This window comes from Poecilia reticulata, chromosome 7 (assembly GCF_904066995.2).
Source record: "Poecilia reticulata chromosome 7, P_reticulata-male-v2, whole genome shotgun sequence".
NCBI lineage: Eukaryota > Metazoa > Chordata > Actinopteri > Cyprinodontiformes > Poeciliidae > Poecilia > Poecilia reticulata.
This window is the reverse complement of record NC_088836.1, coordinates 24,804,531-24,827,095: the sequence shown is the minus strand read 5'-3', so window position 1 is coordinate 24,827,095 and position 22,565 is coordinate 24,804,531. Positions and strand designations below refer to the sequence as shown.

Here is a 22,565-nt window from a genome sequence, read left to right as displayed (position 1 = left end):
TGTGACGGTTAAATAGCGTACAAATTAGAACAGGCAACACTAGAGGTTCACGACATTGACTTTTCAGAGATATTTTTGAATTAATTATATTTTTGGATGAATGCAAGTTGACAGGTGATCAAGTTGCATAGTTGGTGTATTTGTTTTGTTTGCGTACAGGTAGATGTATTTCAGCATTTTAGTAGATAATCTGATGACCTGCAGATTATTTCCTTGCCATCAAATCCTCAAAGAAAGCTCTGTGTGTTGAGATGTGGTATTGGGGGAGAAATTGCTAAGAATTTGCGATTCACTTTTCATGAAAGCTAGCAGAGATCTAACATAAATAAAAATGAGTATAAGGATCACAGACCAGTGCGGCTCAACCACTGTTGCGGTGGAAGAAGTGCATGCTGTTAGATTCTCCTCCCATTGAAACGAGAGCTTGAGAAATCAGAAAACCTCTTATTCAGAGAGTCTTGCCAACTTGTGATTACGTCTACTGGAGAAATATTTCCATATTTCAAAATTTTGTAGCTCCTCTTCCAGACCTAGTGTGGCTGCAGAGTGCAGCTTCAGCCTCCAGATCTACATCGAAATGCCCATAAGAAGTCAACTTTCTGAGGTAAAAAAGACAAAATCCCATGACAAAAGCATCTGCAACAAGCCCCCTTTGAGACATTTTATTATGCACAAGCAGGTGAATGCAGAACACCTGGAATAATGAAACCTACAAAATAATAATGCATCCGAGCATTAATTGTGCAGTACTGCACAATAATTATTGGGATTCCATGTAAGTGTGTGGTGCTAGTTTAAAATAAGGTCTATCCCTTCATATTTTAGCTCCTAAACTAATTTGAGAGTAAATTATAAATTTGGCCATTACAACGACAGCTTGTTAAATTTCAGACCACCATCCCTTCATTCGTTTGTCTGCTTTCCCTGCATTTTATTGTTTCAGTGTATAACAGATTAATCTGTGATGCTCTGAATACCTACTGGTTTCACCTCAAAATCTAGCAAACAGACGTAAGAGTAGTAAATCTTTCTCCTCATCTCATTCTCCACCTGAACGGATGGAAGCAAATAGCTCAATATGACAGGCTGCTTCTTTAATACACCTTTTCCTTGAATTATTTCCGTCGCCTGAAAACCATTTTTCACTTACGGCCTCCTTTGCTAAGAATTTTCCCCTCTGAACGTTATTAGACGTTGCTTATCTGCTGTGGTGCAGGAGACCCTCTGCTTGTGTCACATTTCCTCTACGCAGTTTTACATGCAGATTGGGTCACTGTCTGCGTGACAGAATGATTAATCGGCCTATCGGGAGACAGGGGAAGGGGCCGTGCTGAGGGGGAACAGGGAGGATGTATGGCAACTGGCTGTAAATGATGCCCGAAGTGCCTCGGCTCAGGATTCAAATCCTGGCGCCTCACTCCTCCTTTCCAAGTATCCCTCCTGATAATACCTGAGTCACAGCCGCGGGTGAGAATGAGCATTGTTTTATCTATGCAAGCAGGTTTGTAAATGAGCCTGTCTGCACCGCCCTTTGGGTCAAGACCTGCAGAGGTGTACGAACGCGAGGCCTTTTTCTCTAATTGTCTTTAGCGAGATGAAGCATAAAATAACTTTCTGACATCCTTATCTCGGCTGCTGCCTTCCCATCAGTAGGACATCGCGATGCTCTTGCATTTGTGGACATGGAGGTGTAATTGCCCTGATAGCATCACTGATTGATGGTCAGTTTTTCCCTCAAGGATCTTTATAACGTTTATGTTTATCTGAAAAGCATTTGTGCTCCCCCCCCCCAGGCTGAAAACAGTGTGCTATTTAAAATGTCCAGGCGTGGATGGAAGCATGAGCTGTTTTGCTGACAGAGTTAAAGTTCAGACGCTGAGTGAGAGTTAGTAAATGTCATCAGAAAGTAAGCCTGTAAAGTTGTTCTACCATGAAATATTTTGTCCTGCTGCAAGTCCACTCTTGACTGAATGTTGCGTCTTAATGTATTAGAACGGTACGTGAAGCATTAACCTTTAGGAGAATGCCACTCTAAGAGAGCATGCTCTGTCGGGACCAATGCCCCGTCCACAGAGTTAAAGGAAGTGATTCACGTCAAAATGCCACTAAGCTTTATGAAAGAAAACATGATCATGAAGTCTTCTCCTATAACTTTTCACGAGGCTGAAGCAGAGAAATATGAGGCTATTTAACCATTATATGATCAGTGTAGATTGCCCAAAGGCCTGGGTCATTTCTTTGTTCACTCTTTATTATTTTTTTTTGTATGATTGTGTATGGTGAATTAAATGTGTAGATTTGTCCATATTTGGGTTCATTTTTCTGTTGAAAGACCCGTTGATGAACCACTTCTGATTTCCTGCTAGAGCCCATAATATTTCCTAAAACTCTGCTGGTACATCAGGTTCAAGAGAAGTTCCCCTTATTTTCCACAGTAATTAACGGTGGGCTTGAGGTGAATTTCTTCTTATTCAGCATAATGTATGTTGCTGAAAAGCTAAATCTTAATGTCATCTGACTGACTAAATAGTTCCAGTTAACATCCCAGTAGAGATAACAATAATCTTGGCTTATTTACTTATGGCAGGAGAGTGTTGTCTCCTGACAACTGGTCAGCTGATGTGCAGCCTCAAACGGTCTGGTTAGATTTTCTTAACCTTCTTCCCCTTGTCACGCTCTCTGTTTATACACATTTAATGTAAAATCAGAGCAAAACTATTTACTAAAAGACTATACAATGTTTTTATTACACACCACAGAAATCACCCATTCTCATATATGCATAAGTACTAAAGAGCCCCAGATTGTGAAAACATTGAAATGTGTTAGTTAATTGTTGTGTTTTAACCTTCGCAAAGAGGAACTATGCAATCTGGGTTGCTTTCATTGATGTATTTAAGCTGAAGACTTTTTGGTTATCAATGTCTGGTTCTGGCACATCGTTTTGGAACATGAGCTGCGACTTCAGCTTTGCCAAAGCCTTGTCATCTTTTGGCTCTCTGTCGTGAAATGATAAAAGAGCTAGTGCTATGTAACCACAGTAGACAACCTTGAAGAAATATGTCTCTGTCATGCACTTAATATTTATTTTACTGAAAACAACAAATGATTTTCATTGTTCTGTTTCTTCTCAAGTCATTTGGAAGACAAGCGCTTAAAATGAATATTTTGCTTTTCTACATTAAGCAGTTGTAAATTTGGGTAAGTTCAAGAGAGCTTCGCTGTGATTACAATAGATTCGAATGTTCACAGTTCAGAGCACATCCAACTGAAAATAGTCTCAGAATATATTCAGACTTACTTCAGCGGACTCTCTCATCTTTCTGTGGTAAATAGCAAGCACTGCAGCCATCAGTATCCACCCTGTAATCTTATTAAAATTGACTAAAATGACACCATTATGACTGCGGGAGCCCCAAGTCCATTTCAGTTGAGGAGAATTGCCATGAAGTAGCAAGCATTCAGAATCAAAGCCACGCATTATCTCTAATTGAACCAAGTCCAGTTTTTCAGTTCAGCTCATCCAAAGCAGGAATTTTTCTCACTGAGAGATTCTCTAAAATATTGCCTTCTTTTGTTCTGTAGCTGGTCCAGTACACGTTTTCTTCTTAAATCAAGTTCCCGAGAAATCAGAGGTCAGCTGTGACTCAGTGCTAATAGAGCCAATATTTTCATCTTGTAGCAAACCTTAATGGGTGTTTCTCATAATTCTGAAACGTATATGTTATACTTTAAATAGCTCATTGGGATTCAGATGATGAAATCGCATAGTGTGAAAAATCCAAGTATTAATCATATCACATGCTCAATGAGAATTATCTTAAACTGTTTCAACCTGAATCAAAGAAGGGATTTCCTAATGCGTAGAACTTTGCAAATATCTGAATTAATGCAAATTTTCTAAGGAAACCAATCCATATTAATGCAACCATCACATCAGTTAGACTTGGAGGAAATGAAGCTGCACAGTATGCACTGCTAGTTCAGCTGGAGGCCAACCACTCAGCCCACCCACACATAACCCGTAATGTCACAGATGGCGGGGGCCTCTGTGGGGACTTGAATTATGTCACTGGGGACATATTATTTAGTTTTCTTTGCATTTTTTAGAACCCATATCACACAGTGACTAATGGCAACCTAGTAGCTATTTCTGTTGTTCGTCTTCGAACACAACAGCATATTCACAGTGCCTAATATTCAATACTTAATTTGTCGCCCCAATGCTCCTAACCGTTGCCCCGAGGAGCAGTCGTGTGACTCTGGTCTCAATTTACTCTTTGTTAAAGAGGCCATTTTGAAAGTGAACGTGAAATGTTTTTAGGCTTTGAACCAATTTACTCTTTGTTAGAGAGGCCATTTTGAAAGTTGAATGGTGAAATGTTTTTAGGCTTTGAACCACAAATGAAGTTTGAATGAAAATATGGGTTGTGATTCCTACTTGCACAGATCGGCTACTGGCCGACAGCTGCTACAGACGCAACTGTCTGTGCTGGAGGGAAGCAAATGTGGTTGACTGATTTTAGATAGTTAATTAATTGCTGTTTGTGGTACTTGTTGTCATCCTGTAAAACAGCTGCATGACTTTAGCTCCCCATCCTTAGGTTGTTTTCACTTGGAGCTGACGTGGATGCTAATAAGCTCCTGATAAACACCCACTAACCCCCCCCCCCCCCCCCACATGCACACACTCTTCACAAACTGACTTACGTGCCGCTTGGGTTTTCCTATCAGTGGAAAGTTTGGTTCACTGATCCACTATCAGACATGTTTTTATTGTAACAGATTTAGATGCTATGTTAAACTATTTCATTTACATATAACCATTTTTCAGTCAGTTTCTCTCTTCATCAATCCTACGATGTGATTCCATATTTCATTTATAGAACCAGAAAAAGATTTTACATGTCACTCAGATGTGTGATTTCTTTACCATAAATCAAATTAATTACAAATGATCACATATGTTCATTTTTAACACTATTCTAACTCATAACCCAATCATGCTGTGTTGCATCAGCCAAACTAAATTACCATAAACACAGCAGTTTATCACCATGCAGAAATACAACAGTTTCAATATTTGAAGAGAATTACTCTTATGTAAGGTTTATAATGGCTTCATCAAAAGCAAACAAAAGAACAAACCAAAAAGCCCTCTATGCCAGTCTGACGAGGTTCACATTTTGCATTGTTTTGTCACTGACTTAACTGATTAATTCAACATCAGGTGAATAACAAAGTTGTCCACAACTGAAATTCATTTGAGCATCACTCCTTCCTTCAATGTGCTCTATCAGAAGTGTGACCAAGAAATCAAAGCAGAAATATGTATCAGTGCCACATTATGGCTAGATATTGGTGGGGTGATATCACTCTCATATATGCTGCTTAACAAATCCCCTTCCAGGTGAATCATAGCTGAAATTACAGTATGCAGATTATCTCGTGTAGCTTTCAGATAATACTTTGGCCATGGAGACGTACGGAAATCTTGATCTCCGTTTCTTAGAGTGGGCCTCACATTGTTAGAGTCTGAGTCATTATAGTTAGTTAAAATAAAATTGCTTGGCTGCACATTCTAAAGGAGCCTCAAGCATGAGCTGGCCCTTATCACAAAATCCACTGCTCAGAGTTGGATGGTGATTAAGTAGTTTCATCTTCGAGCAAGCTGGATGTGGTAAACACACTCGAGAAGTGATTTTACTAGAAACAATACTAGAGCTGTGACGTTTCTCAAAAAATAAAAAAAGTCCCACCTGAAAGAGTACACTTAAAAGAGAAGGATGGATTTTATGATGCTTTCCAAAATCTTTATACAGAAAACAATTTTAGCTATGTCTATCATCAAGGGACTAACGATTTTCTCTGTGCTGTTACCCGGCCCCTGTGAAAACAAAAGATCCCTTTGCTCTAAGGCGAAGCATAATGTAAAGAAGCCGGTAAAACTTTGGATAAAAGTTAAAGCCAGTTAACATGTTCTTTACTGTAAACAATGCAATCTTGTTGTAAAAACCCCATTCTGAGTCCAGGCAATGACACGTCAATCTTAATCTTTCAATAAGATTTTTCCAAAGCTTTTTCAGCCTCAAACAAATTGTCTGAAAACTGAAAAGATGCCCACTCAATTGCACAAAGAGAGGTCTGAATGTGATTCAAAGGTGTTGTGGGTTGATGACATGGCCTGCCTTAGCTTACACTTCAGCATCCTTGGTTTGTATAAAATATGACAAGACATAAGCGGATGTGTAGGTTCTCAGTGCAGAAGACCATACAAACCTGGATAGTCTTGTTTGTCATCTGAATGCACGCTAATTTTGTTGCACATGTGTCAGCAGCCTCAGTTTACAGGACGTTGTCTATTTTAACCTTGGTTAAAAGATGAATTTAGGAGTAGCGTTTCAAAATCTGACTGGCTTGCACAGCTTTCTCTTCCTCTGTGAGTAAGTGCTGACGTTAAAACAGGACTGATGGTGATCATAAAATGGTTTTGGTCTGTGTTCTTTTTGTCCTTTACGGCCTCCATAGAGGACAGACCCACAACTGTTAATTAAATTGATACACTTTAATCTGATGAGGGAGGGGGGACAAACAGAATAAAATAGACATTTCTTCTTTTGTGACCTTTAAACACTGTCATAGCAAAGCATGAAATATAATTCAGGCAGAGATTTATGTTTTTTAAGATAATTTCATTCTGAATATGATCGATTGTTTTAAGTAATTTTCTTCGCCCACACAAAGTTTTATCATTTCTCTGTAGCAGAGTTCCCATTTCAATATATTTACCAAGTAGTTTCATCAGCAGAAAAAAAGTTTGTCCTCCATCTCACATTTTTTGAAGATGTATAACCCAGTCCATGGCCCTGAATAATATAAGCTTATCCTTCCTGCTGTTAGCCTCAGTTTGAATAATTGATATGCAGCAATAAATAGAAACGGCATCTCTGGCAGCAACTTGAAAATTGGCACTTGAGAAATGGGAGATTCATCTTTTTGCAAACCAACGTGTTAGAAAATAAAATGAGGAGCCCCAGTCTTTTTATGCTTGTCTTTGCTTCCTTTGCAATCATTCACTCAGCACTCTGAAGGTAGGCTGCTTTCAACTGCACTTCATGTTCAGAGATATCTGGAACCACAAAGTGCCCTGTTACAACTGTCGTTTAGGTCTGTGCAGATACTTAACCTATTTCTTGCTTGGCCAAACAGCCAAGCAGGTCAGGTACTCACGGCTTAATATCAGAAACAGTAATACAGAAAACCAAATTAGGTTTCAGTTACAGACAGTGCCTTTTCTCGAGATTCTAGGAATTTATCCCTAGTAATTTTCTATCATAAAAAGTGGGAACAAAAATGTTCACCATTGTATGCCCTGTTCCTTGTGAAAGTTTTCAGGTAAATGAGCCAAAATGACAAGTTTTGGGAACTTGTAAATTCACTTTCTTTCACATGGATGTTCATGTTGGAGCCGTTATAGGTTTCACCTTCCCTCCTGAGGTGCCTCGTGTCTCTAATGACTAAAACCTATTGGTATTTAATTTGCATGCCACCACTAGATAATGCAGTTAGGGACGTTTTCAGGTGTATGTGTGAGTACAATACAATACAGTGTGATATATTCTAATGCCCCCCATCTCATTAGGGAAATTTACCCTCTATTCAAAAACGTCACTTAGCTAACCGGTAAAACAATATGCACAAAACAGTAACCAATTGTATTACTAATCACAGTGCAGTGCAGGAATGCAAGCTACACCATACACATTGCACTTACCTCATTTAAAAGAAAAACTGTGAGCTAAACCATTACTCTAGGATTTGGGTGTGGGTATTGTTTTATCCAGGTACATCTGTTTTGAGTTCCTGTCTGGCTTAAGAAGATGAGTTTGCATGTGAAGTTACAACAATAACAGGCAGAGCACCAGCCATCTGTTTATGTAACACATATTCTAATTTATTTAATACAGCTGTACCTGTGTCGCCAAATGTCAAGTCTTTGAAACTGTAATGCTGATGATCGTGTGTTTTCATGCTGTTTTTCAGGGACTGAGCAGCCTTAGTGATGAAGTTTAACTTGTTCAAGCAAGAAACAACGCCTATGGTCGCAGCAAAACCAACGGGGGCCAGTGACTCGACGGTTACTCCAGCCCCCGTAGGGTTGGTCTCCGCTGGAAACGCCACGGAGCCAGTCAACAAGAACGATGCCTTTGATGAGATCAAAAACAAGTTCCTGAATGAAATCGACAAGATCCCACGTGAGTGCCAGGCAAAGCCCAAAACTCTTATTGACGTGGCTCTCAACAATTATTTTGGAATTAGATTTTCTCTTTTGCTGCAGGCATCATCAGTCCTATAATGTCTTTATTTGATATTGATCACTGGCTGCTCTTCCTAATGGCAGGGAAATCTAATTTTCATCCAATCTAATTGCTAACCTTCCACCTTTTACTAAATCTGTGTGGCCTGGGGCATGACATGAAGCAGCCTAAATGATCACTTGGCCAGACTTCAGATTATGTGCTTCTCATTTCTTGTTTCTGAGTGGGGCTGTTCCGTCTTTGAACTGGTCTGTGTGTTTTCCTCAGTGCCATCCTGGGCCATCATTGCCATTGCCGTGGTCGCTGCTTTACTGATTCTAACGTGTTGCTTCTGCATCATCAAGAAATGCTGTTGCAAGAAGAAGAAGAACAAGAAGGGCAAGAAGGGGAAGGGTGACATGGGAATGAAGAACTTAAAAGGAGAGGTATGTTTCACTGACACAGGTTGCGTCACAGCTAGGAAAATCTATATTGTTACTGCATATGAACCACAAATAACTGACCCATTCATGACCCTATTAGCTAATGTCTATTGGTTTAATGTGAGGCGCTGTGGTGGAATAAAGATTAAAAAAAAAAGATGAGTCATACGCACGACTCAGCTAATTTATTTCACTTTAGTGCAGTAGCACACACACATTATTTTTCTTCTTAAAGTTATTTCGATTACTGATTAGAAATGAACAAAGTTGCATACTGTGTTGATGTCTTTCTAACCCGGTCAAGGATTTTTCACAGATTTTGATTGCACTGTTTGTCAACCATAATTATTTGTTTCATTTTCTCTTTCTTTCTCTGTTATTCAATGTATTTGTCATAAATGTCATTGTTGCTCTTTCTTTCATGTGGGCTTTGGGGTTTGAGTAAAAAATGACAGCGTCCTTGGCTGCACAGTCTCCTTTTTGTCTGCCTCTCTTACATTCAATAAAGAGTCATTATCAAAAATTACTAGCTTGCACTAAAAGTTGCCTCAGGACGTAAAAATTCAATTGTGTGCTGATGCGAATTGAACACGGTAAAAATGCAGGTATTATAAAACATAAAAGCACACAACTGAGCCAATAAGGAGGCTTTTCCATCTGTCATTTTCCTCACTCCCTGCAGAGCAGCTTACTGCATTTGCTGTGATTACCCTTCTTTGGTGTCTGCTGTGAGTTCAATCTCTTCCTTTGTCTCTGCTCTCCTCCTTCCTGCTTTGTGTCTTATGTGTGCTCCGTGTATCTTGACTGTGGTGGACTTCTCTGTCTACGGTAGGTCTGACAGCACACGGCACCCCTCTCTGGCTGCTCTGTGTAAGCACAGACCAGGGCAGGGCGGCGGCGGTGCTGGAGGGGGGAAAGGGGTGGAGGGGTTGGGCTGGGTTGGGCTGGGCTTGGAGGGGTTGGATTGCAGTGATGATGACAATGATTGCTATGGCTTCCCTAGTTTTTTGCAATTTTTGGTGCTGCAGGTGCTTGAGGACTCGATGGGAACAATTAAGCTGCTTTGCAGAATCCACTAAACTGTTATGCTGCACCAACTGCCATGTCTTGACAATCCAGAGATTGCAGTTTTGTTTTGCTTTTTTTCTTTTTGCAAAAATAAGTGAAAAAAAAAATCTCTATATGGTTTGAAGTGAACATGAAACTCATCCTATGGTTAAGCCTTTGAATGTTGAGCGCACTGAGCAACTCACTAGAGATCACTAACATGCATGTGCAAGGGTTAAGCTGGGTATTTGTCAAATATCGGCTGTAACTTTATTTACCTAAAAGCTCAAAGCAAGCTTCTGCTATGACAGAAGTCAACTGCTGAGCACAATCACAACTGGTGTCTCACCAACTATTCCTCTGTATCTTGACTCGGGTATAAAATTCATTCCATTACCTGGTTGTACAAATAAGCTTCTTGTTTTACAACAGATGAATAGTCTGCATCTCTTGACAAAGACCAGCATATGCCCTTGCAGTAGGTTACCATTGAATGGCCACAACTTGACTTGAGAGTAACTTTCCTGGATGACCCATGCTGCTGACATACTAGGTGAAAGTCATTGATGCCCCCTCTTCCCTAAAGCCCTTGGATCTCACTGAAGAGATATGGTGACCCTGAATGGATGCCTAGATTAGCAATAAATAGAGGCCTGAAACATCTCAGTCCAAAATAAACTGTCTGTTTCCGTGGACAATTTATTTACTAAACCTAAAACTGAGCTCTGATGTTACTCAGCAAAAGGCATTCATCCAGGCACAGTATCTGTATCTCTGAGCTCCTGCAGGAAGTATGAAAAGAACCAAATCGTATGCATATAGCATGATACCTTCATGGATTTGTACATTATATTTAGGACAAATAGGTGGATAAATTTTTGGACCTTACAAAAATTTGTGACTTTCTTGTTTTGAATACTTATTGCCTCTCAGATTTTTATAAAACATCTACTCTTACCATCAGAAATAAACTTGAATCCTGCATTGTGTGGCCTGGCATGCTTGAATGAAATACATTATTAGCACAACACAGCCACAGAATCCAACATAAACGGACGCAGGGTGAGAAAGGGTGCGCGCGCCTGTGTGTGTGTATGAGAGAGAGTGTTAAGCATGCTTGAGAGTCTGCATGTAAGCAAAATGTAGGTGTCCTGTGTGTTCAGCTGATTTTCTCCAGCTGAACAAAAACAGAGCTGAAGTTACCAACTTTGGACCTAAAGAGGAACGATCAAGAATCGGCACACGTTTTCAGTTATTACTTATGTAGGCTTAAAGGGCTACTGTTTCGGCAAGATCTAAAGAAACTCACCCATGCGTTTATCCTCAGTCACATTAATTACTGCAACAATCCTTCTGCTGGCTCCCTGTAGCTCAGAGAAGAGACTCTTAAATACTTTTGTTAATTTATCATTCATTGAATGGCTTAGCACCTAAATACAACAACAACACACAGCTGTTGTTGTATAAACCTTCCGGACCACTCAGGTCTTTTGGTTCTGGTCTGCTCTGAATTCCCCGAATCAGAAGCTGACATGGAGAAGTAGTGTTATGTTTTCATGCTCCTCTAATCTGGAACAAACTTCCAGAAAACTGCAAAACTGCCAAAACACTGAGTGCCTTTAAATCTTGACTAAAACCCCACCATGTTAGAGCCACCTGGGGAACATTGATCAATATATTTTTTACAAATTTATATATAAATAAATACATGTACAGTATATATGTTTTTTGATTTTGATGGTGGCGTGTGGAAAAATGTAACTTTTCTTGCTTGTTTCACAATTGGTTACTGTATTGTGTTTTATGGTGTAAAGCACTTTGAACTGCTCTATTTATATGCTAAATAAACTTGACATGAATTGACTTGTGATAAGTTCTGCATTGAATGTGTTTATTGTTTATTTGTTAGTGCATGTCATGTTCTTCTGGCTTATCAGTGAGTAGTGTTTCTCTAGTTTCATGAAGACTTTGTCAAAAATAGTCAGGCACCAATTTGTCATGAAGTCATGTGTGCTGAATAAGTTTATTTCTTTAAAATATAGTGAGATTTTTCCACCTGAGTGATCGAGATTCCTGCCAAAGCCATAAGAGTGTGACATTATTGTAGCAAAGATATTCAATACATGCCAATCATAACTCTGGTTTACTTATTTTCCATTGTTGTCAAAAGTTGTTGTCCTTGCATAAACCTCATGAAGTGGGACATTTTTACCTCTAGAGTCTGACAATTGAAAATTCCCCCATCATAAAGATGCGAGAAAGCTTTATGTACTTTAGAAATCACATTGTTATTTGACACTGTTGATATAAAACAGGTAAACTCAATTTTCAGACTTTTTCAATTTACTCTTGTAAAAACCAATTAGGCCAGAGATCACTTTGTGTATAACATCATAGTATGTTTGAGGCTCTGGGGATGAAGCATTTGTTTTCCAACTAAAAGATGAAAGGTTGTATCCTCAGTCGCTCTTTGTGTCGGATCACTGCATTCAAATGTCCACTCACTCACTATGTTACTCCTTGCTCTTTGTTTTGCAATTTATTATATTCAGCAACTCTCAAAATTGTAGCATAAGGCGTAGTCTGTTAAAATGACGTGTGATCAATAATTTCAAAACTATTTTCTCATAAAATTGGCATAATTATGTGCTGTACAATTAAACTGAAAACCAAACACCTTTATTTCAGAACAAAAGGAAATGTATATATAAAAAAATGTCCATAAAAATAGGGATAAGTAAAAAATATGTTGAATACTCACTAAAACCACTTAATTTTACAAGTTTAATTAAAAAAATCTCTCTCCAAAATAAGTTTATTTTTATAAGCCCATAATAAATTAACATTTCAGTTTGCTCAGTTGTGATTAGTGAAACAGTGTGCTCAATTCACAACTTGGTATGTATCTGAGTGTTGAGCTTATGGATTGGAAAAGGTTTTAACAAAAAACAGAAAGTAAAATATGTCAAAATTCTATTCATTAGTAGCTAACATGGCATAGTCCCATTTTGACAGAGTGGTAGAGCACAAGACTGTGTGGTTCAGTACATTATTTTGTCTCTTTCCATTGTACCCCATAAAAACATTCTTGGGCCCAGTTGTACAGTATAGTTCATTTACTGTACAACATGGTACAGTAAAGGTGAAGCTACTGGCGTCACACAACACAGTCTGTTGATCGGAAGACAGAAAAACATCACTGTTTGTGACAACAAGCTTGAAACATGCTAGTGCATCACGTTTGTTGTTACCCTAGTATGATGCAATTTGGGTTTAGCCCCACCTGCCCAATAAGAATCCAACTGGTGGTGAAAATACTCTTCTGAATACGCTGGACCATAAAATAGGATATCGAGCCGCACTGACCCGTGCTGTACTGCCCAGTGGAAATGACGCACATGTGTGAAAGGATAGGATTAGTTTTCTGTCTATAGACCAGAGATTAAGCAAAATGTTAAGTCCAAAAGTGAACACAAATCATTGGTGTGAGATCAGTACAAAATGCATAATTGACAGCTGTTTAATACACGTCATTTGATCTCACAAAACAGCAGATACAGAAGGAAATAACTTTTATCAGTTTGGAAATATAAAGTAAATGTCTCACCTTTAGCTTGACTGTTTGGATGCTAGTTTGTGCTTGTTGGGTGCCTGATTATGTGTATTTAGCACCCATAGGTGCTTATTAAATGACTTATGGCATATTTACCCACATGTATCAACACAGTGTATGAATTTACTTTATTCACTTTTGGTCCTCCCCTTCTATGTTGTGTTCTAGATCTGTGACACATCAGCCATGGGTTGTAATGAGTAGTGTTATGTCAACAACACCGTGTAGATGAAGAAAAGTTCCTATTTTATATTTAACATTCTTCTAACACATGAAAAACCAAAACCAGCAAATGGTGTCACCCAGGAAATAGTGAAATCAAGTCAGGTTGCAACCGTGGTCATTGATGAACAGTTTGCACTTGTAACACTGGGGTAAGTCGAAGGTAGGTGCTGTGACTAACCTGACTGCTGTGCTGACATGTAAGGTTTAATGTTCTGCTCAGCCACCCTTTCACTGCCATCCTCTCACACTCTCCTTTGTCGCCTGTCCAACTTCTGTCATTGCAGAAACCCCAGGATGATGACGATGAAGAAGATGATGTTGAGCCAGGCCTAACTGGAGATGAGAAGGAGGAAGAGGTGAAGGAGAAGGAAAAGCTTGGGAAGCTGCAGTACTCCATTGATTATGATTTCCAGGAAAACAAGGCAAGAATACTACAGATTTATTTTTTTTTTACAGATTACCCACACTACATTGCAAGTAAATTATAGATTTTTAATAATATTTTTACAAAGAAAAACTTGATGTATAACTTGAGACTATCTTTCAGAAGGACAACCCAACACCTACAGCTAGAGTTACTTTGGAATTATTCGTATCAAAACATAATGATGTATTGGAGTCAAAACTAATTTTTTCTTTTTTCATGGAACCAGGTGGGTTTCTAGTCCACAGCAGCTGTAGGATTCAGGTTTTGCCGCTTTCCTGAGTCTACTTTCACTGCTAGTTTGTGTAATTCATCATGCATTTTTGGGGTGATATGTAGAAAGTTGATGTTTTACAAAGTGACTTGACCAAAAGACAGTAAACAAAAACACAGGCACTTAAATGTTGAATGTCATTGGTATGAGTGGAGACAAAACAAAACAGAAAAAAAAGAAATCTTTATTTTTCTGGGGTAGTGTAAGTTTTTTAATGTAAAAAAAAAAAAAAAGATGGATACTTCCAGCCATCCAGAGCAGGCGGACGGATGGAAGGAAGTAAACGTGCACCCCATACTTTACAGATATTTTTCTGTGAAAAATAGAGAAAAGACTAAGTTTCCCTTACACTTCACAACAATGCTCACCTTTGTGTAGGTCTCGGACAAAATTCCAATGAATTGTGTGTTTGTATAATAAAATACTGAAAAGGATTTTCAGCTCAAGTACAAGGCACTATACATTTCGCCTTTGGTTGATCAAAAGACATTCTTTGCACTGTTTTAATGACATTATGTTACACTCCTCAGCTAACAATAGGAATTCTACAAGCAGCTGACCTCATCTCTATGGACAGTGGAGGCACTTCAGACCCCTACGTCAGAGTCTTCGTCCTGCCTGATAAGAAGAAAAAGTTTGACACAAAAGTACATAAGAAAACACTCAACCCAGTCTTCAATGAGACATTCATTTTTAAGGTAAGCTTAAAGTGACTGGTGCCCGCCTGTCATTCATCATCACTCTCTTCCTGCTCATGAATCATGCACCTCTGCTTACGTGATTTGTAAACATGTCTAGTTAAAAATAGATGAAGTTAACTTCCCTTTCTTCCTTGTCCTGGAGCAAGATATTTGGATTCTGTCTTCTCCTACACTTTGACTTTTTCCCCCCCCCACAGTGATAAAAAGAAGCAGACATATTGAATGTGTCTTACAAAGGAGAGTCTGAAGGGGAATCATATTAAAGGAGGGGCCCACCTCTGGTGCACCTTGTCTGCTGACAGCTTCATACAAAACAATTCAACTGTTTTAGTAGCTTGTCAAAGTCAGACAGTCCTTATGGAGAGCCATTTCAGCCAAAATTAAATAAATAAATAAATGGGTGAAATAAATAAAAAATGAATAAAATAAATCAAAAAATGAAGAAAATGAGTGAAATAAATAAATAATTTGTTAAATAAATAATTCAGCTTTTTCATTAACCCATTTTTTCATTTATTTATTTTTCATATTATCAATTTCTCAATTTCCCTTTTTTCATTAATCTATTTTTCATTTACCCACTTTTCATTAATCTATTTTTCATTTAACCATTTTTTAATTTAGCTTTTTCATTAACCCCATTTTTCATTTCTTTATTTTTCACATTATCAATTTCCCAATTTCTCTTTTTCATTTATCTATTTTTTATTTATCCCTTTATCCATTTACCCATTTTTCATTAATTTATTTTTCAATTAACCACTTTTCAATTTCCCTTTTTATTAACCCAATTTTTTCATTTATTTATTTTTCCGATTATCAATTTCTCTATTTCTCTTTTTCATTAATCTATTTTTCATTAATCTATTTTTCATTTGTCCATTTTTTCATTTATCCCTTTATCTATTTACCCATTTTTCATTAATCTATTTTTTAATTTAAACATTTTTTGATTTCCTTTTTCCATTAACCCGATTTTCTATTTCCCAGTTTCATTAATCAATTTCTCATATATCCCTTTTTTATTTACCCAATTTTCTTTTATCTATTTTTCATTCAACATTTGTTTGAAAAATCTTTACTTTTCCCATTTTCCAATTCCCCTTATTCATTTAGTATTTCCTTATTTTCTTATTTATCACATTCTATTTCCCCGCAAAACTTAGGGAAAAAATAAATGCAAATGAGGAGAGGCACGTCATCAGGCTACAACTTCCCCAATTGGTTGGTTAGCGTCATACCCATACTTTGCTTCAAGAAAGATGGCGACCTACTAACGGGTTATCAATAGGCTGAAGCTCATTAACTTCATTAGAAAATAGTGTTATTACTCCTGACTTTAGTTCTCGTGTGGCCGCTCAGACAGAACGTGTTTCAGTTGGCGGCTCTCATGGACTCAGAGCTTCACCGTCGGGAGTTTTTATAGTTTGAACGAAGCGGCCGCTGAAGTTGGCTTACGATTGAAGGTTCGGGACACCTTCGTAGCTACCAGCTGTGATCCAACTATAAGGAGCAACTTTACTGTACATCGTAAGTGAACTGCAATATCCAGAGGAAGCTCTACGGAGCATCGAGCTGAAAGAATGAGAGTGGAGAGCCTTGGAGATCTGCATCGGAGGCCATCTTTCAGACATGCACCGCTGCTGTCCGTCCAGGATCCTCCGGTTGCCCAGACGTTGCACGGTAAGCTACTAACGCTGATGTTTGTTTTCCAACTACAGTCATATTTAATCAATAGGGCTCAATTACGATCGCGGGAGTTTTTGAGTTGATCTCGGCAGTAGGTGACAAGCTGAACGTCTCCAGGATGTTGAGACCAGCACGTCCTCTGATCCAATACATCTTATTAAGGATAAAATCAACAAAACGTGTTCAAATTAATGGCCCAACAGGTTGATTAAAGACAGTAAAAAGGTAGGAGTGGTTTCGAGTCGATCGCCTTGTTTTACCTTTGTAAACAGACAACCGGAATACAGTGACCTTTAGTGAGGGTACAGAATGGAGAATGGATAAAAGCTGAACTCCTGCTACAATCTTTGCCTCTTGGTTACATCCCTGAGGTGTGCCAAGTGTGGCCCACATGCATATAAAGTAAATATGACTATTAATTTAAGTATTTCTTTGTATGTATATCTTGCCCACCTTAGTTTGCCTGTTTTTGGTCAACGTGTGCCTCAACATGTGGTTACTGTTCCTTAGAGGTGGACAGAGGACCCACAATTTATCCTCCAGGAATAACAGTAGCACTTCAACATGTTTTTACTCAAAGTAAATCGTAGCTGAATAAGAAATTACACAAGAGTAAAGAAGCATTTGGTAAAAAGTTGATCAGTACTGAGTAACTAATCAAGTTATCAATTATTTCATATCTAAAAAAAATACACAATTAGAAGGCCGAAAATATTAAGTTCAGTGGAAATTTTGGTATTTTAAAGACAAAATGAAAAATTAGTTTAAATAATAGTGATGCTTCATAATAAAATGACTTGAGTAAAAGTAAAAAGTTCAGCATAGTAAGAGTATTCCTAAAAGTTCATTTGAGTTTCAAAAAGTTACTCAACTATATTTAAGTAAATGTAATTAGTCACTCCTAAACTCTGCCCTTCTGAGGGAATAGGAGAAGGAACTGTTAAGGAAATAAATTAATCTTATTTTGATACTAAACATTGTTTCAATTAACAAATGAATCATAACACCCAGAACATATTCTGTTATGTTTATTCAAGGGTGAAGGAACAGAATGACTGGAGATCCTGGCTGAGAGGGACCAGGGCTGACACGACGAACAGTGAGGAGAACCGTCTGCACTGTGAGCAGCACCAGAACTCCTGATGGGTCTCCTTCAGGAAGAAGCAGAGAGACGGCCGACCTCCACAGAGAAGAGTTCACCCAAACATCAGAGGAAAAATGAATGCTGGTGCTCAAACAGAGCAGCCTCTTTTCTTAAACCCAACACACACAGGGTGCTGTGGCCCTGATTAAAAACCTGCTAACTTCAATTTAACTGAAACACAGAACATCCAGAAATGTGATGAACTTCAGCTATAGAGTGGAAATGACAGTGAGATGAAAACATTTGTCTATATCACTCTGTTATACAGGACATTAACATTTTAAAGTGTTTGTTCCAGAGCCCCTGATACAAACGATAGCATTAGCTCATCCATCAGACATTTACTGAGGCCTGAAACATGCAGGGCAGACGACCTGAGGACTGACTGGTTAAACTATTTCATTGATACTTCAGATTGCAGATTTACAATTGAAGGCGTCCGTAAATGAACACAATCATTATTCAATAAACCAAGCTGTGTAAAATAACTGCTAGGGTTGCTATTAAGAACCCAATATGTCATGTTTGTTCATTTCTACGTTGTCATACATACAAGGTACTCCACTCACTGTTTAGCTTCATGTTGAAGAATCTTCAGTGTAATGAAACCAAAAAATAAAACAGGTCCAAAACTTTCAATCTGTATTCTATTTTTGTAGCTTTGTTCTATTAAGATTGTTTCGTTTATTTTAAGCCACAAACAAACAATCATTTTATTGTCTCTGGGACGTGAAAACATGAGATTTGATTAAATTAGAACTTCACATATTAGAAGGAACACAGATTTCATAATAATCAGTTTGTTTATTCAAAACAGTAAAATACAGACGGTTCATGCATATCAATGGTATAAGAACAGCCAATTTTTTTTAAATGAATGTGTCACCAGTGCATTTGGCCGAGTGTTCCTGCTCCAGAAAGCTGAAGGTCTCTGGTCATCCTGAAGCTGTGAGCCCACTGGGAGTCTGAAGGGAAACACTGAGACCAGAGGCCTGCAGGATGGTCTGCATCTGAAAACATACATGATGGAAACATTAATGAATGTGCTGCGCCAAAAAGCTGTACTTTTGACCTGGTGGCGATGGAACCAGTTATGGTAGATCTGAACTTTGGTTTGATGACCCAAATATGAGAAGCTTCAGACTGACAGGAGTTAGGTTAAAGCCACATCTTGTGAAGTTGGGATATTTTTCCTCCAACAGGATCCAGAGGAATAGCAACAAACCAGAAGTTGGACTAGAATTTATTTCAATGTCATTTGTGAATGTCAGCTTCTCATTTTCAACAGTGCATATGCATGTGGGCCACACTTGGCACACCTCAGGGATGTAACCAAGAGGCAAAGATTGTAGCAGGAGTTCAGCTTTTATCCATTCTCCATTCTGTACCCTCACTAAAGGTCACTGTATTCAGGTTGTCTGTTTACAAAGGTAAAACAAGGCGATCGACTCGAAACCACTCCTACCTTTTTACTGTCTTTAATCAACCTGTTGGGCCATTAATTTGAACACGTTTTGTTGATTTTATCCTTAATAAGATGTATTGGATCAGAGGACGTGCTGGTCTCAACATCCTGGAGACGTTCAGCTTGTCACCTACTGCCGAGATCAACTCAAAAACTCCCGCGATCGTAATTGAGCCCTATTGATTAAATATGACTGTAGTTGGAAGACAAACATCAGCGTTAGTAGCTTACCGTGTAACGTCTGGGCAACCGGAGGATCCTGGACGGACAGCAGCGGTTCATGTCTGAAAGATGGCCTCCGATGCAGATCTCCAAGGCTCTCCACTCTCATTCTTTCAGCTCGATGCTCCGTAGAGCTTCCTCTGGATATTGCAGTTCACTTACGATGTACAGTAAAGTTGCTCCTTATAGTTGGATCACAGCTGGTAGCTACGAAGGTGTCCCGAACCTTCAATCGTAAGCCAACTTCAGCGGCCGCTTCGTTCAAACTATAAAAACTCCCGACGGTGAAGCTCTGAGTCCATGAGAGCCGCCAACTGAAACACGTTCTGTCTGAGCGGCCACACGAGAACTAAAGTCAGGAGTAATAACACTATTTTCTAATGAAGTTAATGAGCTTCAGCTTATTGATAACCCGTTAGTAGGTCGCCATCTTTCTTGAAGCAAAGTATGGGTGTGACGCTAACCAACCAATTGGGGAAGTTGTAGCCTGATGACGTGCCTCTCCTCATTTGCATTTATTTTTCCCTAAGTTTTGCGGGGAAATAGAATGTGATAAATAAGAAAATAAGGAAATACTAAATGAATAAGGGGAATTGGAAAATGGGAAAAGTAAAGATTTTTCAAACAAATGTTGAATGAAAAATAGATAAAAGAAAATTGGGTAAATAAAAAGGGATATATGAGAAATTGATTAATGAAACTGGGAAATAGAAAATCGGGTTAATGGAAAAAGGAAATCAAAAAATGTTTAAATTAAAAAATAGATTAATGAAAATGGGTAAATAGATAAAGGGATAAATGAAAAAATGGACAAATGAAAAATAGATTAATGAAAATAGATTAATGAAAAGAGAAATAGAGAAATTGATAATCGGAAAAATAAATAAATGAAAAAATTGGGTTAATAAAAAGGGAAATTGAAAAGTGGTTAATTGAAAAATAAATTAATGAAAAATGGGTAAATGGATAAAGGGATAAATAAAAATAGATAAATGAAAAAGAGAAATTGGGAAATTGATAATGTGAAAATAAAGAAATGAAAAATGGGGTTAATGAAAAAGCTAAATTAAAAATGGTTAAATGAAAAATAGATTAATGAAAAGTGGGTAAATGAAAAATAGATTAATGAAAAAAGGGAAATTGAGAAATTGATAATATGAAAAATAAATAAATGAAAAAATGGGTTAATGAAAAAGCTGAATTATTTATTTAACAAATTATTTATTTATTTCACTCATTTTCTTCATTTTTTGATTTATTTTACTCATTTTTTATTTATTTCACCCATTTATTTATTTATTTAATTTTGGCTGAAATGGCTCTCCATAAGTCCTACTGAGGCAGCTTGCATAAAGCTAAATACATTTAATCCGTCAAAAGGTCAGATTTGTGTATAATTTATTGTGTACCGAAAAAGCTACACTCATGTACGTAAAAATGAACTGCATTAAGTTGATGCTTTCATCTAATCGACATAACTGAAAGTGTGGATAGTGAAAACAAATATACAAACTATTGGTTTATTGGTAGAGCTTTGTTAAGTGAACGTGAGCCAGACTTAATAAGGGCGTTAGAGGAGGAAGTGTTCTTATTAAAAATGCAACCCATGAAATGTAGAGGGGGGGAGACACATCGTTCTGACTGATGTCCTCAGCTATTTCAACAACTAAAGTTAGACTCGCTGGTCGTTTTCAGATCCCGTTCACTGAAATGGGAGGGAAGACTCTGGTGATGGCCGTCTATGACTTTGACCGCTTCTCCAAACACGACATCATTGGAGAGATTAAGATACCCATGAACACGCTGGACCTTGCAAAACCAATCGAAGAGTGGAGAGACCTCGACAGTGCTGACCAAGAAGAGGTAAGGTCTGCTCTGTCGGTACTCAAGCAATAAACTTACTGTAATTTTTTTACTCCCAATTTTGAATAACCAAGTACTGCTCACAGAATGAGAGTATTATAAAAATGTTACATATTTATTGTGTAACACCAGCAACTGCCTCGAGGAGACTGTCAAGCAAATTATGCATTAAATCTAAATAACTTATGAGCTTCACGTTCTGAAATAAGTGACAAAAACATTGCAATTTCAGAATATCTTTTCCAGGACATTCTGATTTCTATTTTCAGGGTGGAATTTTTATGCAGCACACAATGGGCTGCAAAGGTTCAGCCCAATGTTGATGTACTGTATAACATCAACATTAGTGAAATTTCCATTACCCAGTTACCATCAACCTTCTCCCTCCTTTCAGTCATCAGTAAGTTTCTGGTATAATTATGGACCACTGCAAATATTTAAGCACTCTTCCTGTCAGAAATAGCAAATAGAATTTAATTGGCTGCCTTCCTAGCACAGACATTTAAGCTTATTCCATTAATGTTTAGTGGAGTTTATGCCAGGTTCAGTCCAGATTCTCGTGTTAGCCTGCTTTATCCATTTAGGAATGTAGTTGGAGTCACTGACCTGCAGGAACATGCCACTATGCCCAAATTTCATCCATCCAGTTTTTACTTTGTGGTGAAGTTAAACAACTTGAGGATTGTTCCCTTTCATTATTTTTCCCCCTATTGTGAGCTGTGTGCCAGTATCACTGGCAGCAACATGAAGCCTACATGGCTACTTAACCATGTGCAAAGTTCTTAGGTTCAAAAACTCATTTTAACTCCTCCAAAAATGATCCTTTTCATTCTGGCTAAATCTGTTTCTCAACTCTTCTTATTTGGTTTGACCAAATAGGAAGCTGCAACATATTTCTTGAAGGTGTTTTCAAAGGACAAGGTACATTTTTATTGGGTGACAGCCTCCAATTTCATGCTGATATAAAACTCACTTCCCTGTCGGACCTTGACACTGTTGTTCTAGTCTATGACAGGCTTCAGTCTTGGTGGATCTTAGTTGTTCCTAAACATCCTGACTAACATCTGGCTATTAAAACTGACAGTTTGGATCAATTTGATAAAACCTGAGTGTGATATTTTGAACCAATATTTGAAATTGTAGTTTTGAGTTGGTCTT

At 38.1% G+C, this 22,565-nt stretch overlaps 1 protein-coding gene and 2 long non-coding RNA genes across 7 annotated transcripts in view; 2 read left to right on the top strand and 1 right to left on the bottom strand.

Annotated features, from left to right (window-relative positions):
* Positions 1 to 22,565, top strand: part of LOC103467654 (synaptotagmin-2-like) — a 71,471-nt gene that overhangs the window by 40,414 nt on the left and 8,492 nt on the right. For 4 of the 5 annotated variants that reach the window (XM_008414234.3, XM_008414233.3, XM_017305741.2 and 1 more), the window contains 5 exons: positions 8,044 to 8,255; positions 8,586 to 8,743; positions 13,910 to 14,047; positions 14,854 to 15,021; positions 21,240 to 21,407. In XM_008414234.3, coding sequence (XP_008412456.1) covers positions 8,063 to 8,255; positions 8,586 to 8,743; positions 13,910 to 14,047; positions 14,854 to 15,021; positions 21,240 to 21,407 — 825 coding nt within the window. In that variant the 5' untranslated portion in view covers positions 8,044 to 8,062. The remainder of the gene's footprint in view (positions 1 to 8,043; positions 8,256 to 8,585; positions 8,744 to 13,909; positions 14,048 to 14,853; positions 15,022 to 21,239; positions 21,408 to 22,565) is intronic. The other variant, XM_008414236.3, reaches the window with a different exon arrangement.
* On the top strand, positions 15,434 to 18,496 carry LOC145552271 (uncharacterized). The gene is made up of 2 exons (XR_014088258.1): positions 15,434 to 16,707; positions 17,751 to 18,496. It is a non-coding gene; the product is annotated as an uncharacterized LOC145552271 (long non-coding RNA).
* LOC145552272 (uncharacterized) lies at positions 18,642 to 20,313 on the bottom strand. Its single transcript, XR_014088259.1, has 2 exons — positions 19,554 to 20,313; positions 18,642 to 18,867 (listed from the first exon to the last, which is right to left on the bottom strand). It is a non-coding gene; the product is annotated as an uncharacterized LOC145552272 (long non-coding RNA).